This window comes from Diaporthe batatas (assembly GCF_019321695.1).
Source record: "Diaporthe batatas strain CRI 302-4 chromosome Unknown Contig00001, whole genome shotgun sequence".
NCBI lineage: Eukaryota > Fungi > Ascomycota > Sordariomycetes > Diaporthales > Diaporthaceae > Diaporthe > Diaporthe batatas.
Genome location: NW_025408548.1, coordinates 103,735 through 120,270, shown reverse-complemented (window position 1 = coordinate 120,270; position 16,536 = coordinate 103,735). Strand labels below are relative to the sequence as shown.

Genomic DNA, 16,536 nt, shown 5'->3' with positions numbered 1-16,536 from the left:
CTTCTGGTAGGAATTCATTTGATCTGTTGTAAGGTCGTTATGGGATATTGCAACTACGGCGCATGGCTGTGGTAAGTTGGCGTGGTGGGATTCGGCCCACCCCCGGATTCGGCCCAAATTTCCCACTAAAATTCACTAAATTCGCGATTTTTATCTACACTAATTAAAATTATATAAAGATATAATAAATATACTAAAAAAACTTTATTATAGATATAGTAAGTTATAAAGTTATTATAAAAAGTTTAATATAATAAACTTAATTAAATTAATTTTAAAAGTTATATTATATTTTATTTTTATAAAACTTAAATTATTTACTTTTAATTTAATAATAGAATTAAAAATAATAAATAGTATATAGTTTTTTTATATTATATTTAAGTTATAAGCTTATAACTTTCTTTTTAATTAAATATAATAAAAATTATAATATTTTAATAAACTTTTTTAAGACTTATATTTTATATTATAACTTTTTTAATAAATTATTTAAAATATTTGTATTTAAAATATATATTTAAATATATATAATTTATATATATAGAGGTTCTTAGTATTTTATAATTTTAATTAATAGAGAAAGAAATAGTGATTCTAGTGGATTTTAATAGGAAATTTAGGCCGAATAGGGGGGGGTGCGGGCTGAATCCCATTATGGCAACTTACCGAAATCCGCTTTCAAGGCTGCGTGCTCCCCGAGGTCTCTTCGCGGTGGCGAACTGACGTTAAAAGGGATGTTACCCTAAAAACAATATAAAAACCAAAAGGTCTGCTACAAACCCTAGCCTTAATCTCTCCGCTTCGTCTTGACGTAGAGTTATAGCTCAGACTGCATACTCGCTGCCATCGTTGCAATGTTTTCAGGCATAGACAACTGGCAGGCTGCTGCTTTTGCCCCGGCATCGATGCCCTTGATTCCAATTTGCTTTGTAAGTCTTCTTCCACCCCCCCCCCCTAGAGCCTGTCGAATCCAGTTTTTATCAAGGCGCTGAACTGACGATCAGCTGTTGACCAGCTTCTTATTTACCTATTGTCGTATTCCGTATACCAACTCGCCTTCAACCACCTGCGCAAGTTCCCAGGTCCCAAGCTATGGGCGATTTCGTACATTCCCTACGTTCGCCACTACATGTCCGGGAATGGCCATCGTAAGATATTGAAGCTTCACCAAAAATACGGCCCGATTGTCCGCGTTGGTCCGACGCATATCTCCATCAACCACCCAGACGGCATGCAGGATGTCCGCGGCCACCGGAAGACGGGTGAGAACCCCAAGGACCTCATCAATGCGATGACGAACCGAGACAACCTCATCGGCGCCAACCGCGAGGACCATCAGCGTTTCCGTCGCCTACTAGCACATGGGTTCTCTGCGCAGTCTATGATGGCACAGGAACCTGTCATCAAGCAATATGTGGATCAGCTGTTCCTGAAGTTGCATGAAGTTTCTGAGGGCGGCACGAAGCCTGTGGACGTTGAAAGGTGGTTCAATTTTACGACGTTCGATATCATTGGCGACCTGGCATTCGGCGAGCCTTTCGGATGCCTAGAGAATAGTACCTATCACCCTTGGGTTGACATCCTTTTCATGAGCATTAAGAACATGGCATTCTTGAATGCAACTAGACGGCTTTCATGGATCGGGCCACTGCTCATGATGACTGTTCCTCGCAGCTTGGCCACCAAGTTGGCTGAGAACAAGGAATTATCTCGGCATAAAGTGCGGAAGAGGTTGGACCTCAGCACCAGCCGTCCAGACTTCATGGGCGCTATGATCAGGAAATCCGAATCTGCTGGTTTGGTGAGTTGTGATATCCTCCTGTCGCCGCCCGGAACAGTCCATCACTGATGCGTCGAAGACGATCTCCTTTGAAGAGCTTACATCCAACGCTTTGATGCTTGTGATCGGGGGCTCGGAAACAACAGCCACGTTGCTGTCTGCGGCGACGTTTTTCCTAGTCACTAACCCAACAACCTTGGCGAAGCTCAACGACGAGATTCGGTCAACCTTTCAGAGTGAAGATCAGATCGACATGCTCAGTGTCCAGAACCTCAAATACTTATCCGCCGTCTTGGACGAAAGCATGCGATGTTACCCTCCCGTGCCCGGGCCGAGCCCACGAATGATTGGAGAGGGAGGTGATAAAATCCTTGGCGAATTCATACCAGAAGGGGTCAGTACAGTGTTATTTTATTTTATTTTTTCTTTTAAACGTGGCAGGTAAGCTGACTAAGGTGTCTCATAGACCACCGTGGATTCGTGGCATTGGGCTATATATCACAACCCTGACCATTTCGCGATGGCTGAGGAGTTCCACCCCGAACGTTGGCTGGATGACCCGAGATTCGCTGGAGATGCCAAAAGAGCACTTCAGCCCTTCTCCCTTGGGCCCCGGAACTGCATTGGGAAGAAGTAAGTCACGTTAGCTATTCGTTAGATACCCGGCCCGACTGACAATTGTTCTTTTTAGTTTGGCCAACGCAGAAATGCGCATGATGCTGGCCAGGTTAATCTGGAACTTTGACATCCGCGCCGGGAATAAGTTGGAGGAGTGGTATGACAACAGCAAGGTGTATATTCTGTGGCAAAAGGGCCCAGTAAATGTGTATTTAACACCCAGAGCCTGAGCCGAACACCCCAGTGCTCTCGCCTGGTCGGCAAAAGCGCCAAGCCAGCTCGGCCGGAGGACATTGTAAACATGCGGCGGATTTTACCGCTTTGCTCCAACTATGGATTCTCTGTCTCCGCACCGAGCGCTGCGGCCTTTTTCCTACCTAGGCAAGAACCCGTAAAATGACAAGACTGCTATATTATTGAGTGCTTGACAATACCAGGGGATCCCAACAAGACGCCGCCATGTCCAGCTTACAGAAGCAGTATGCCCAGTACCCCAGCCTGGTCGACAGGGTCGTGGTCATATCCGGGGGAGCCACCGGGATCGGCGGGAGCATGACCGAGGCTTTTGCACTTCAGGGAAGCCGGGTAATCATCCTCGACATACAGGACGAGCCCGCGAGGCAACTCGTAGACGACCTTGTGTCAAAAGGGGTCAAGAACCCGCCAGAGTTTCACCACTGCGATGTGACGGATATTACTGGAGCCGTCAGACCCACCGCGGCCAACATCCTCGCGAAATACCCAGCGGTCCACGGCGTCGTGAACAACGCAGCCCACGACAAGCGCGTGAGCACCATGGACATCACGCCCGAGGACTGGGATCAAGGGCTCAACGTCAACCTGCGGCACACTTTCTTCCTCACGCAGGCCCTCATGCCGGGCCTCGTCGCGGCTGGCGCCTCGTCCGTCGTCAACATGGGCAGCATCATCTGGGCCATCCCGGAGACGGGGGTCGTCCCCTACGTCGCGAGCAAGTCGGCCATCGTCGGGCTCACCAGGACGCTTGCGCACGAGTTTGGGCCGAAGGGCGTCAGGGTGAACAGCATCATGCCAGGGGCAGTTGCTACCGAGAGGCAGAAGCAGGATATCCTCACGCCAGAGTACGAGTCGAAGGTGTTGGGGCGACAGGCATTGAAGAGGCTCCTGCAGCCGGATGATGTCTCACGGCTGGCGTTGTGGTTGATTGCGGATGACAGCTCGGGGGTTACAAACCAGAGCATTGTGGTTGACGGCGGGTGGATCTGACTCAAAAGGGGAGCCATCAGATCTAGTTAAAGGAACTTTCATTCAGAACATCATGCTTTACTACTTAGTGACACTGCAGGCAGGCGTCGCAAAATTGTTTAATATTGTTCAGGCTCCGTATAGGACCGAGGGATGATCATCAGGCAATATTGACATGAACGCCCATTATCGAGCTCCCTGACCCCATCTTCACCTTGAAAACTTGGCGACCAAGACCATTCCAAGCCACTTATTGCCAACTTCTGCTGGGGTAAACTAAACTAAATAATCTTCACACCCGCCCAGCTGTCTGTCTGGACAACAAGCCCATACAACGGCAAGTCCTTACCGTTTCCCTCCAATGGCGCCTCCTACATCCCCTCCGCGATCTCCCACGGGATATCAAACTCCTGGGGGGCGTTCAGATCAACATCACTAGTGGGGCCAGGTGACTGCGGCGGTGCGTTTCCCGAGGAACCACCGGCACCCGAGGGACCACCGGCACCGGCGCCAGAATGTAAGGCCGGGAAATTCTGGTTGCCGGTCTGCCTCCGGCGGTCCCGCTCCGTGCGGTGGTTCAACAGTATCTCCGAGCACCTCTGGACGACCTCCACGACACGGCTCCTCGAGGATGCCGACAGGTAGGTCAGCGGGCGGGCCGAGGCCTTGGTCCATAACGCCCTCATGGTCAGGCGTTTCCTCGACTCGGGGACGCTCGGCAGCGTGTTTGGGTGGCGGGAGTAGTCGAACCCCGGCGCGATGTTCTCGTCCGCCAGGAGCTCTATAGTGTGTTGGAGATTGGCGTCGCGGCCGTTTGCGCTCTCCTGCATGAGGTTTATGTAGTAGACAATCGCCTGGATGTTTTCGTTGAGGAGGAACTGGCCGTCGATCGAGGAGAGATAGGTGGCAAAGGCCTGGAGCTTCCGCCCGAGCGCGAGTAGCCAGGTGCGCACGAGGTTCAGGTGGCCTCGGATGGGTGTCATGTACCTCTGGTGCACGGTTCGTCTCTCAAATTCCGTCGGGAGGAGGGAATAAATGGCTATCAGCGACTGTGAGTATTGTATCGCGTACCCGAGCAATCGATCAAACTCGAGGAGATCGGCGGCCATGACGGTGTCAGAGGCTTGGCTGACTATATGCTGAGATTAGATCGTTTTCATACCTTTGCTGTCTCAAAAAGAACGGCTTCTGGGAAGGGAGAAGAAGAAGAAAAAAACTGGGGATAAATCCTTACAAGCCCTTCTGACTGTCTCCTGAGAATCTGGTGTCTGCAGCCTTCCTGCTGCACTGTCCGCAACCCAGCCAGCAATTGCGGCAGCCATTTGATCAATGTCGGTCGTGGATTTCTGGGCAAGGGAGTTTAATCTCCCATACGTATTTTGCCACGTCCTTGCCTCGTAAAAGAGTCTGCGCATTGTGGTTTGATAGAACACGAGGTCTTCCATTTCCGCCCGCAGCCAACTGCTCAAAATGAACTGATTCGAGTCATTCCTATGGAAGAAGTGTTAGTGGCATTACCTCAAGTCTCTCTCTCACGCGACTTTACATCCTGTCCAATCTAGATCTCTCCATCGCAAATTCAGCACGCGCATGTGGGCAACAGCGACTTACAACAAGGGCGCAGCCACGCCAGTAATATAATTGAAATCCTCATCGCCCAACTCTCGCCGCAGCTCAAAAGCCAATATCCGTATCCCACGCGAGTGGACGAGCAACAGCGAGTTGGAGTGGGCCTGGAGCTTGAACGCATGGTGGCCAAACCGCTGGAAAAGGTCCTGCCACCATTCCTCCGAGAAGAACTGGGCATATTCGTTGACGGCCACGGGCCGTCGCTGATCGTACACGGGGGCGGGCGGGTTCAGCAGGTACCCGGCGTAGGGAGTCGCCGAGTACGGGCCGTAGAAGGACTTGTCGACCTCGGTGTGCTGGAGGTCGGGGGCCAGGTGGCTCTGGGGCCACGACAGGCACTGGATCATGCAGCTCATCTTGGTCTCATTTTCGTTGGCGACGGGGTTGCCTGAGTGGATGATGCCGCCCCATAGCTGTGAGTGAGTTGGGTCTCGTCAGCCTCTGATCATCCCAAGGAAGAGGGGGCTATAGCAAGACTAGTTAGGGTGTGTCAGGATACAGACCTCGTTTTCGAAGGCTTTGCCCTCCTCCATCTGTGGACCTTCCTGGAAGCTATTAAGAGAGTTTTGTTCAATGTTGTTAGCCAAGCTGGTCGGAGATCAAGGCACCTACCCTAGGGTAGGTAAGACAATCCAGAGTTATCTGCGACATCTGGCTGCAGCATATGCTTCATTGCGGAAAACGAAACAGCAGACTTACAAGTACTGCCCTGGTCGTGCATTCTGACCGCCGTACATGGCGTGATACAGTGGGACGAACCGTAGGCGCATTTCTGGCGTTATCCCCAGGTCCCTCACCGTCGCCTCTGGCAAATTGTTCAAGGTAAAATCTGGCTCCTTCAAGAGCAGTTGGTTGGCCGCTTGATCATTCCTTTCTTTCAGCCGTGGCTCTCAAATTGTCTACCTCCTAGAAAGGGGCTGGTACACGGTGGTGGGTGGTGGTGGTTGGGGGGTCTGAGACACTCGTCTCCGGGTGTGAAAATGGGTGATGTCTGCACGCTCGACGACGTCAGGGGTGAACTCACTCTTACAAGCATGCTGTGAGCCGGCACAGGTACTGTATCAGCAGGGTCATCCCAGCCCAAATGGAGGACGAGCTAGATAGCAACTTGAGTACTCACGGCCATCTCATGAAGTATTATTCTTGCCAGGTCGAAAGCGGCCACAGCTCGAGCCTCAGGGAACTCTGCCGTCATGAGCTGCCACAATGTGATGGGATTCACTGAACCACCGCTGATCATTAGCTCCTGCTCTGTATGCATACAGATCTCACGATTTCGTGTGAGAATTCCCGCTTACTTATGATCATAATCCGCGGCCGAGGAGGGAACGGCTTGCGGGGTTCCCGAATCAAGCCAAGGCCAAACGTGACGCCGCTCGCACGAGCGGTGGGCTCCCAGGTGCCGATGGTGAAACGTAGGTCTGGAGACACGAAGGGCATGGGTCAGCGAGCTTGCTGACTTGGAGCCAGTCCCACGTATGGGAGGGGGTTGCATGGCCGGAGGATTAATTACACTGGTTTAGTATCGCCTGGGTCGTCTCCCTGGACCGGAAGCCCAGCTGCTTGAGCTGTGACGCGAACTCGTACATGCCCGGCCGGTTCTCGTCGAGCCACAGCGACATGAACGGCGCCCCGTCCCGCTGGCGGGCCTCAGCATTGCGCCCGTCCACGTCGTCCGGGACGGGCCGGACGTTGTAGAGGCTTAGCATTGCGTTCCTGTTGGTGCCGGAGCAACATGTACTAGGTAAGCGCTTGATGAAGGGATGAGAATTTGTTGGAAGGCTCTTGTTTTTTTCCCTCACCAGAATGGATGGTTCGAGGCAATCACCCTGCTTGCGAGGCGGAGCGCCGGCTCCATGGCTGCCCATACCCTGTCGTCCTGGAAGGGGGGGTGGATGCCGTGTCAACGAACACTGTACGCTAAGGGGTACTCTCGAGAGCGCCTGGAGATATTAGGATATGTATGGTATCGGACTCACGTCAACGTCGTACTGGCCCTCCTCGTCTCCAAACCTCCACCGCGTGTTACATATCGCACTGGGGAAAATCCGACTGGCCACCGTCGCATTCAACCATTTATCTCTGCTAAAGAGGCTGCTCGTGGGGAGGAGAAAGTTATCAGAGAGCTGCTCATTCATCATCTTCTACTAGGAAGGAAGTGTTGCTTATCCATGGTCCAAAACCTACTAGTGCAGGTCTCCCGAGATAGGAGTCCCAGAAGACTGATAGTTCGGATCATACGCGCCCGAGTCTATGAGCTACGTAAGGAGACGCGCCCCAGAATTTTAGCAGTGGAAGGATTGTAGTCATATATATGTATTAGGTAGGTACTGACCTCCCTCGTCGTCGGCCCGCCGAAAACAACAGACTGCCAGACCTCTTCGGTCCCCGATGGATCCGGCGGCAGCTGGCCAGGGCCGGGGGTCGTCGGCGTGATATTGGACCGGCCGAAGATCGGGTCCGGGTCGTCCGGTCTGTCCTTGGGATAGATGCCGAAGCGGCTGATTGCGTCCGTCCGGTAAGCACCTTGGCAAGCAACTCCTATACAAACAGCAGGCGTGGGCAGGCACACCACCTATTGAGCTACCCTAGGTAGGGTAGGTACCCTACTATATAGATGTATGCATGGGAAAGGGGGGAAAGAAAGGGCTGGCGTCAACGTACCGAGCATACTCCGTCGGGTTGTTAATCTGGTCCCGGGGCAGGATCGCAGGGCGCAACAGGGGCCCGCCCGAGCTCACGAAGTGCTCCCGGAAGGAGTTCCCGCGGGCCGAGTACTCGATGTTCTCGCGCCACTCTGGATCCGCCCACTCGGGCATCCAGGGGACGTGGTCCGGGTCTGCCAGCCACCGGCCGACGACGGGCTCCGGTTCGGCATCACTAGCACCACCACCACCACTAGGGATGGGTTCTGGTGGTGCTGGCTGTCCTCCTGGGGCGGCGGCGGCCATCGCGGGAGGAAGGTTCGGGGAGAGAGGTGCGGTTCGGTCACTGGCACTGGAACCTGAAACTGGAACTAGCTCTGCTGGTCCTCGGCCGATCGTTGTCGATATCGCTGAGTGGTGCTGGGGGTAGATACGAGTAGATAGACGGTGACCGGTGTATTGGTCAAAGTGGTGGCGCAACTTTGCAATGAGGATGTGATTTCTCGATGTGAGGGCAGGGCACTCACTCTCTGGAACAGTCAGTTGGGCACAAAGGATAGATTCCGTGTCACCTACACATGTACACACAATACACACACAGTCACGCTCACATCCAGCAGTCTTCCCGCAGTGCAAAATTTCCGTTTGCGTTGTGCTTTGTTCAATTGATTATCAACCCAACAACGAACGCAAATATTAGTAGTGCCTTATTTCACCGTGCAGCTGCCCATTCCACGCCCCTGCTGCCTGCCTGTCTGTCTGTCCTACGGAATTAATATGCGTGCGTGTGTCGTGTCTTGCCTCGCTGGTTAGGCTGAGTCTCCGAAAGTAGACTTGTAGTGTAGTCAAATGAATTTACAATGCGAAATCACAACCTGCATGCCTGTGCCTGTGAATTAAATCTCTGCAGAGGTAGCAGTGCTAGAGTACGCGCGCTTCTGTGTATCTCCTTTTCTCCCCCACCCTTTCTCTCGGCCTTCGAATCCCGAGGTTTCATCTCGATAAGTGCTCGAAATCCACGCAGTGTCATGCCACATAGCGCTAGACTGTTCGTGCCGATCTCTCCAATGAGTCCTTGTGCGCCTTCCGCCTGCTGGGGGATGCCGTGTTGCCTTGTTCGGTTCTGGAAGGAGTGGATTTGGCGGGGCTTTGCGGCGAAGGAGAGCGACCCAAGGTAGCTAGGTCCGTCGTCGGCGTGCTCCTCTTCAGCTTGAGCTTGGGCGGGGTCCTCTTCGGTGGACTCGCACAAGCACTTAGCCTCGGTTTGTCCCTCTTCCTGGGACTCGCGTCGCCACTGGCACGCACACCAGGCGACGAGCGGGGTGGGGATGAGGGCGACGATGCTTTGACGGGGCTCAAACTGTCCCTGAGCTTTATTTTTGAGGGTGTCTTCCTCTTGGGACTTGACCTGGATGACGGCTGCGTAGTGGCAAGACCCTGGGCCGTGCCTATTGCGGTGGGCGGCGTCCTGCCACCCGGCGCCGAAGAAGCGGTCGAATTTGTCCGAGAAGGGGGCGGCGTAGGCGCTGTACATTTTTCCGGGCTGGGCCTATGCCGTGTGCGACACGGCGACTGCTCGCTGCGCGGCGCTGACCTCGTCGCTGCTACCGTCTTCGGTCGGGCCCGCTCTTCATCTTCTACCTTGTTCTTCATTGGGGTGAGGTTTGAGGACGCCACACGTCGGACTTGGTGGGTATGGGGTGGCCGACGGCTCGCATCAAGATGGGCTTTCAGGCTTGGGCGGGTCAGGCTGACTCTGGCCGCAGCTGGACTGGCCTCGCCGGGTGCGCCCTCCTCTCCCGAGGGCATGCTGCTAGGCGTCGTGGGTGCCTTGGTTGGGCTAGGCGGTGGTTCTCCTCGATCAGAGCGGTCGTCCTAGGACCACTTGCCGGATTCATCAGCTCTTGACGAGCTGCTGCCACCACCGTTCACAAACCGCAGCTCCGAGCTGGGAACCCTGCTCGACCGCCTTTTGATACCGCCGCTCGGCCTGTCCCGCTCAATGGCAGGCGACGAGGGTGGATACAGCGAGCCACTGGAGCTCTCGCTGCCGCCGCTCGAGTTCCTCGCGCCGACGACGTACGAGCCTCTCCTCCCCGCAGCCGCGGCTGCGGCCCCTGAGTTCTCCTTATTACTCAGTGAGCTGTCGGATCTGCCGTGGTGGAGGCTCGGCCCGCCGGACGACGTGCCAGGGCGCGAGTAAGAGACTGAGCCCCTGGGGAGCCTGCTCCTCCCCGCTGCGTTGGCGTCGCCGGACACGCGTCGCGGCGTGGAGACGGCGGGGCTCATAAGACCACTCTCTGCCCCCCTGCTCCGGGGTCTTGCAAACATGGCATCTTGTTCGTGTATAAGACTTGTCTGGGAACGCCGCGGGGTGTGGGCCACCTGCTGGATCACACTTGCCGACCCTGTATGCCGCAGTTGCGGCGTCTGCGTGGGCGTTCTCGGCGGCGCCCCGGGGGCAGTTGTCGAGTGCACCAAGCTCGGAGGTGTGGCATAGCTTGTCATTCTCCTGGACCCGCCCGACCTTGAGCGCCCGCTGCCACCGTTCTGTGAGCCACTGCCAAGGCTCTTGGTTTCGAAATAATCACCCTCGATATGGCTCTTCGAGATTTCGTGCGCGAGGTTGCGCACCAGGAGAGCCGGGTCCTTCTCAAGCATTTGTATATTTTCGAACAGTGTCTGCAACTCTGCGCCGCCGCCCACAGAGCTGACGCCCAGGTCGGGTTCACAGCTGTCCAGGATGGCCCGGACGAGACGGAGAAGGTTCAGCCGCACGACGGGCTTCTTGTGGCCTAACTTTGTAGCAATACCCCTATACATCTCAGGCTTGCCCAGGGATGCAGCCAGGGTAGGGCTGAGGCGGAAGACCTTGAGCAAGGGCTCCAGAAGAGTGGCATCAAATGCAGCAAAGGCGTTGACCTTGGAGGTATCGAAGCAGGCTACGATGGCGGATGGGAAATTGCCACCCAAGAGATGGCTTTCCACCTTGGCCGTTTCCTCTTGCAGCCAATTGAGGATGGCATCAAGCGCTGTGGTTTGCCAGTACTGGTCAGCAAGGAGAGAGATATAGAAGTCCAGCCCCTTGTTCTGCCACAGATAACGTCGCCCCTTGCTTCCCGAGTGCGCCATGTCGCAAAGTATGGGCAGGGCGAACTCCTTGGGCGGTCGGTCGATTTTCATGATCTTGAGTAGCAACGGAATGATGCCATGGACCGCAGCGTACTCTTGCCGCTCCTTGCTGAGTCGACACAGGTTGTACATGGTGTTCAGGACCTGATTGGAGATCTCCCGGAAATGCCGCATGTTCTTCTTCAAGCTGTGCGACAGGAGGTCAATGAGGTAGTCGATCGCGTCTGCGGAATGAAGCACCTCGACGGTCGTTGGTAGGCTCGACAGATTCTTGATAAACTTGAGCATGGTGATCTGATGGGTAGGTGTCATGGTCTCCAGGTCTTTCAGTACGGCTGTGTTTATAAGGTCAGCTTGGGCTTCTTGGTGCAAATAGACGGGTGCCACGCGACTTGGCTGCTGGACTCACTCTTGAGGACTGCACGGTCGGCAATCAGCTCCTTGACCTCATAGTCCGCCTGGGAGAACATGTAGAAGAGATTGACGATCCGGCCTTCTACGAACTCGGACAGCTCATCCTGCTCGTCCGCGTCCAAAACCCTGTGGAGAATCTCGGCCAGTGGGTCAAGCACCTTTGCCTTGGAGAAGAGCCGGCAGAAGTCATTCCTAGGCGTAGGTCCCTGGAGCTCAAATACCCTCCAGATGCCGTTGACGCCGATGAGGACCAGATCTCGGGACATGTCGTAATCCTCATCCAGAAACCCAGCAAGAACTGAGATACCGCCACAGCTAACAAACATCTGCAGCGTGAGGGTAGATGTCTCGTACATCTGCTGGACGAAATCGGCGGTCTCGAGGCGGATTTCGTTGGAGAACTGCCGCGCGGAAAACTTGGTGATGATTGGGATGCCACCAACAAAACACAGGTTCTCCTGCAGCTCCCTGTCACGGAATATGATCTGTGGACCGTCAGTGAGTTGTTCCCAAATCAAATATCGAGGCAGCACCAACCTTATTGACGACCTTGAGCAGCCACAAGATCATGTCCTGGCGGCCTTTGGCCGTGCTGATGGTGTCTGGCGGGAGTGTGAGCAGCTCCAGGATGGGTAGCAAGCCATGAGCGCCGATTATCAGCCCCTTGACATCCTCATGCTCATCCAACAGATAGACCAGCTCCTCGGCGACATCCGAGACCCGTTCTTCGCCCGTGATCTCGGTGCCGATCTTGAGCAGCTGCACAAGCTCCTCGACCCTCTCAGCCAGGCGCGCGTGCCGATCCCGGGCGATGTTGGCCTCGAGGTCCATCTCGTTGTACTCTGGGTCCATCATGGCGAATGGGTCGTCCTCGTCCTCATCGTCACCGAGCCAGGAGCTGTTGGAAAGCTTTGAAAGAAGCATCATGCCGCCCGCACCGTCCTCAGAGCCTCGGTCGCTGTCCTCCTTCTCTACCAGGGCATTGTTAGGGCCAAGAATGTCGGAAAAGTCCTCGTCGTCCTCGCCCTCGGCAAACTTTTGAATTTCAATGTGGGACCTTGTCCTCCTCACAGGTGCTTGCTCGTCTGGTGCTGGAGGCCGCGAGTGAGTACGCTGGCGGCGACCACCGTCATCGCTAGCGGCAGGTGGCACGATGTGGATGTTGGGCTGAGAGTGCTGGGTTTTTAGTTCAGGTGGTGGCATCAGCTGCGCATCGTCCTATTGGCGGTGCAAGCAAGACATTAGCAAAAGGGTCGGGAAAGGAAAAGAAACCCGACCTTGTTGTTTCCCATGAACTTTTTTTTGGGCAGCGCTTGCGGCCGTGCGCAGATCTTACTGGTATGCTTACCTTCTTGATGGGACGGGCAGCTTTCTTGCTGAACAGATTATCCGCCTCGGGGAAGAAGTCGGAAAAGTCCTCGATGGACTGCTCCCGATAAATGGCCTCTGGGCGCACGGGGAGCTCGAACTTGCCACCGAGGGCTGGCTTGGTGGGCTGCTTCTGCTGCAGCGGCACGCTTGAGGACGACACCTGCTTGCTCCTCGACCTCCGGTGTCCGTGCTGCTGTGGAGTCCTGGCTGCCTCGGCGGACTTGCTGGACCTTCTGGGGGTAGGCCGGATGGTCTGTTCCTGGGGGTCCTGATCGAGGAACTGGCGAGAGGCACCCTTGGCAGCAGATTGCAGGTCACCCTCGAATTGGTCATCCCAGTTGTTGCTGGCGCTTGTCTCGTCGATGGAGGCGAACTGCTTGAGCCTATCAGCCGACAACTTGCCCCCAAAGTTGTCCTGAGGCTTGAGGTGCGGCAGGTGGAGGGCGCTCGGGGAGATGGCAGTCGCAAAGTCGTCATCCCAGTTGTCATCATTGGCAACCTCGGGGGAGCGGAACGCGTCGGGGTTCGTCTTGGTCTTCGTGATGCCCAGCGGTTTCTTGCCGGGAGTTACAAGGCTCGACCTGTGTGGCTCTGCGGCGGCGGCGGCAGCGGCAAACCTGGACATTGGCTGTACGTGCGCAGTTTGGGCGCTGCTGTCGGAGCCTGTGGAAGCCCTCAAGGCGGGCTCCGAAGACTTCAATGCCTTGTTCCACTGCTTGACCTCCTCGACTGCCTGACTGAAGTTTGCCGGTCTCTTGGAGACGGGAGCGTCGCTCCTACGACAGCCGACAATCCAGGGGTGCTTCAAAAGCTTTCTCGCCGACACGCGGAGGTTTGGGTCTTTCTGGAAGCACTGCATCATGAAGTCCCGCGCAGCCTGTGGCAGGGTGTCAGTTGCGTCGGCCCGAAGGGTCCCATCATGAACGGTTTTCAGGAAATACTGACCGCCGAGACGCCCTCTGGGAGAGGAGGATGGTCATCATTGACGATGGCGAACAAGGCCGGCATCGCGGCAAGGTTGTGGTAGGGCGGCCTCCCCTGCAGCAGCTCGATGACGGTACAGCCGACACTCCAGATGTCCGACGCAGAGGTGGCGCCCGAGAGCTGGATGATCTCGGGGGCCATCCAGTAGGGCGTGCCTACGACCTGGGCCTCCTTGTCTGGACCGGCGAGGGTGCTGGTTGAGACGCCAAAGTCGGCCAACTTGACGGTGCCATCTTTGGTTGTCAGGATGTTGGCGCCCTTGATGTCCCTGTGGATGACACCCTGGTCATGGAGATACTGGAGGCCTTGCAGGACCTGTGTCATGTAAACACCGACGAGGTTCTCTGGGAACTTTCCGTAGGCCTTGCATATCGAATGCAAGGACCCATTCTCGCAATACCTGCTCAGCAGTCAGCTTCCCATCCCCACCGCGGCTCCCACTTGCACGTTCGACCTCACAGGGCTAGTCTGCTGGACCAACGTACTCGAGTATGATATTGAGGCAGTCCTGGGACTTGACGAAGCCGACGTATTTGACGATATTGTCATGATGGAGGTTCTTGAGAAGATCGATCTCTACCTACAATCCAACACACGTCAGCACTCTCCCGTTTGGGCCCCGAGTCCCCCCAGCGGGAGTGGGTGAACGCAAGCAACCCTGGACGTGTCTCGTGTGCCAGCGGGTGTGTGTTTCTGGGCGGGTGATTGACCTCTATCATGCGCAGCTCGCTCTTGGGGACGTCGGCGATCTTGATCTGCTTGACGGCGACAGCCTCGCCGGTGCCCCAGTTAAACGCCTTGTATACGGACCCGAAGGCGCCCTTGCCTATGCAATCGCCCAGCCTCTGCAGGTGTTTGGACCATTGTCAGCCATCTTCTCCCATGCAAGCAAGCACAAGTGGGAGGGGGGAGAGAGAGAACAGGCATGATCCTGATAGTCCCCAACCCAACACAACACGTACGTAGTCCTTCAAGCCCGGGTCCTGCAAAGCCCTCTCGCGATGGCCGCCGCTGGCGTGGACGACGGCGTTGGAACTACCCGGGTCCCTCCGCGGGGTCCTCGCAGACACGGGGGTCCGGTTGCCTCCACCGCCGGCGGCGTAGTAGGCGCGCTCGGCGGCGTTGGAGCTGCCTGCTCGCATGGCGTCCTCCCCGGCGGAAATCCTGTGTGGCCCCTGCTGGTCGGATCAAGGGTGGTGCGTTGCGGTTCCATGCAAGGGGATGGTCGGGGCGGATACGGACGGCTTCTGGTCGGGGGGCGGCGGTTCAGGGCGGCAGGGCAAGCTCCGGAGCCCGCCCTGTTTGAACTGCGTGTCGAGGAACGGGGAGGGTCGAGGGCTCAATCGGTTGACGCCAGCTCGGCTTGCTCTGAATCCTCCTCCACTCCTCCTCCACCTCCTCGTCGTGGTCGTGGGCAGTCGGGGCTCTCTCGGTCAGCCGTGTGTCCTCGATCCGCTTCCTTCTCCCCGGCCCGTCGTCGTCGTCCCTGTGACCTTTTTCTTCTTGCTCTGCTGCTCTCGGTCCTCTTCGCTCTTCTGCTTGCTCCTGTTTCTTTTTTTTTTCTGGTCTTCTTCCCTCCTTCTTCCACTTCTGTCTGTTGTTCCCAGACGGAAAGAAAACAAAACAAAACAACCCCACGAGATTGGCCGTGGGGCGGGCGTTGTCGGGGATGATCTCAGAGCGGGGTGTGATTCTGAGGCGCGGGTCGGTCGCAGAAGGAGTGTGGGTGGGGCGTGGGGCGCGGGGCGCTGTGCCGGGCGTGGCCTGGGCTGGGCGTAGCGAGGAGCGTGCCGTGTCGGTACCGGGAGGGAGTGGATGCTGCTCGCTCGCTGGCTCGCTCTTCGGGGCGGCCGGGCGGAAAAGGCGGTCGGTCGAGTCGAGGGACTGGCCTGAGGAAGCTGTCACCAAACGGCGACGGCGAGGGCAGCTGGCGAGGGCAGCGGCTGCCGCACAGCTGCAGCCAGCAGGCAGTGTCTGTCGATCACGGAAACAAGCGTGGTGGTACTGCACTCAGGTACTGCGGTAGTGTGGCAGAGTCGAGGCAAGAAGAAGAGGAAACAGTAACAGTAGCAGTGACGGTGACGGTGACAGCAACAACAACAACAATAGGACGGCAGGCCAATTGCAATGGCACCAGCCCAGCTCGGGAAAGAAAGTATGTATCAGGGTGCGGCTGTGATGATGCAGATGCAGGCTCGGAGCTTGTTGTTAGCTGCTGGTGCTGCTGCTGCTGCTTCTGCTTCTGCTACTGTTGCATCGTAAGCATGATGGTGGATGGCCAGCCCAGCAGCTCGATGTTGCCCTGTCTGTTTGTTGTCTGAGAGGTTGTGCGTGAGTCTGCTGCGTCCGTGCCTGATCAACAAGTTCGGGTTCGAGTCTGGATCTGGATCTGAGAGTCTGACAGTCTGATGAGGGCCCGAGTCTGCTGGCCAGTATCCGTATGGCATGCTTTGCCTTGCTTGCTGGAATTGTCTCTCGGTGGGCCCGGCTGGCCCGCCCCACCCAGGATTTTGGGAGCATTGGGCTTGGGCTTGGGCTTAGGCTTGCTTCTGCTGTGTCAGTGTGTTTCCCCCTCCTGGGGGCCCTGGCCCGACAGGGCTCCTCCCCTGCTCCTCCTCATGCTTGACTTTGCTCCTATGCAAGCACTTGTGCGGTACTGTACGTCTAGACCCGAGCCTCATGTCTGTCTGCCTGTCTATCCCTATTAATAAAAAACAGACTCGTTAAGTCTAATTC

The 16,536-nt window shown here is 55.8% G+C and overlaps 3 protein-coding genes across 3 annotated transcripts; 1 reads left to right on the top strand and 2 right to left on the bottom strand.

Annotated features, from left to right (window-relative positions):
- Positions 1-857: 857 nt before the first annotated feature.
- KVR01_000361 (uncharacterized protein) lies at positions 858-3,646 on the top strand (the record flags this gene model as incomplete). Its single annotated transcript, XM_044787022.1, has 6 exons — positions 858-932; positions 1,019-1,804; positions 1,863-2,177; positions 2,250-2,416; positions 2,475-2,558; positions 2,839-3,646. 6 exons carry the CDS (start codon positions 858-860, stop codon positions 3,644-3,646), a joined length of 2,235 nt encoding a protein of 744 aa, XP_044650310.1.
- Positions 3,647-3,838: 192 nt separating this feature from the next.
- On the bottom strand, positions 3,839-8,241 carry KVR01_000733 (uncharacterized protein). The gene is made up of 14 exons (XM_044786409.1): positions 7,919-8,241; positions 7,590-7,755; positions 7,442-7,512; positions 7,234-7,348; positions 7,057-7,133; positions 6,768-6,970; positions 6,553-6,675; positions 6,375-6,439; positions 6,262-6,291; positions 5,954-6,087; positions 5,758-5,806; positions 5,237-5,667; positions 4,860-5,116; positions 3,839-4,757 (listed from the first exon to the last, which is right to left on the bottom strand). The coding sequence occupies exons 1-14, from the start codon at positions 8,203-8,205 to the stop codon at positions 3,997-3,999; spliced, it is 2,769 nt and encodes a 922-aa protein (XP_044650682.1). The 5' UTR covers positions 8,206-8,241; the 3' UTR covers positions 3,839-3,996.
- A 234-nt stretch (positions 8,242-8,475) lies between these two features.
- On the bottom strand, positions 8,476-16,245 carry KVR01_000427 (uncharacterized protein). Its single transcript, XM_044791023.1, has 8 exons — positions 14,763-16,245; positions 14,511-14,645; positions 14,286-14,380; positions 13,762-14,200; positions 12,794-13,693; positions 11,983-12,663; positions 11,441-11,930; positions 8,476-11,366 (listed from the first exon to the last, which is right to left on the bottom strand). Exons 1-8 carry the CDS (start codon positions 14,940-14,942, stop codon positions 9,775-9,777), a joined length of 4,512 nt encoding a protein of 1,503 aa, XP_044650376.1. The 5' UTR covers positions 14,943-16,245; the 3' UTR covers positions 8,476-9,774.
- Between the last annotated feature and the right edge of the window lie 291 nt (positions 16,246-16,536).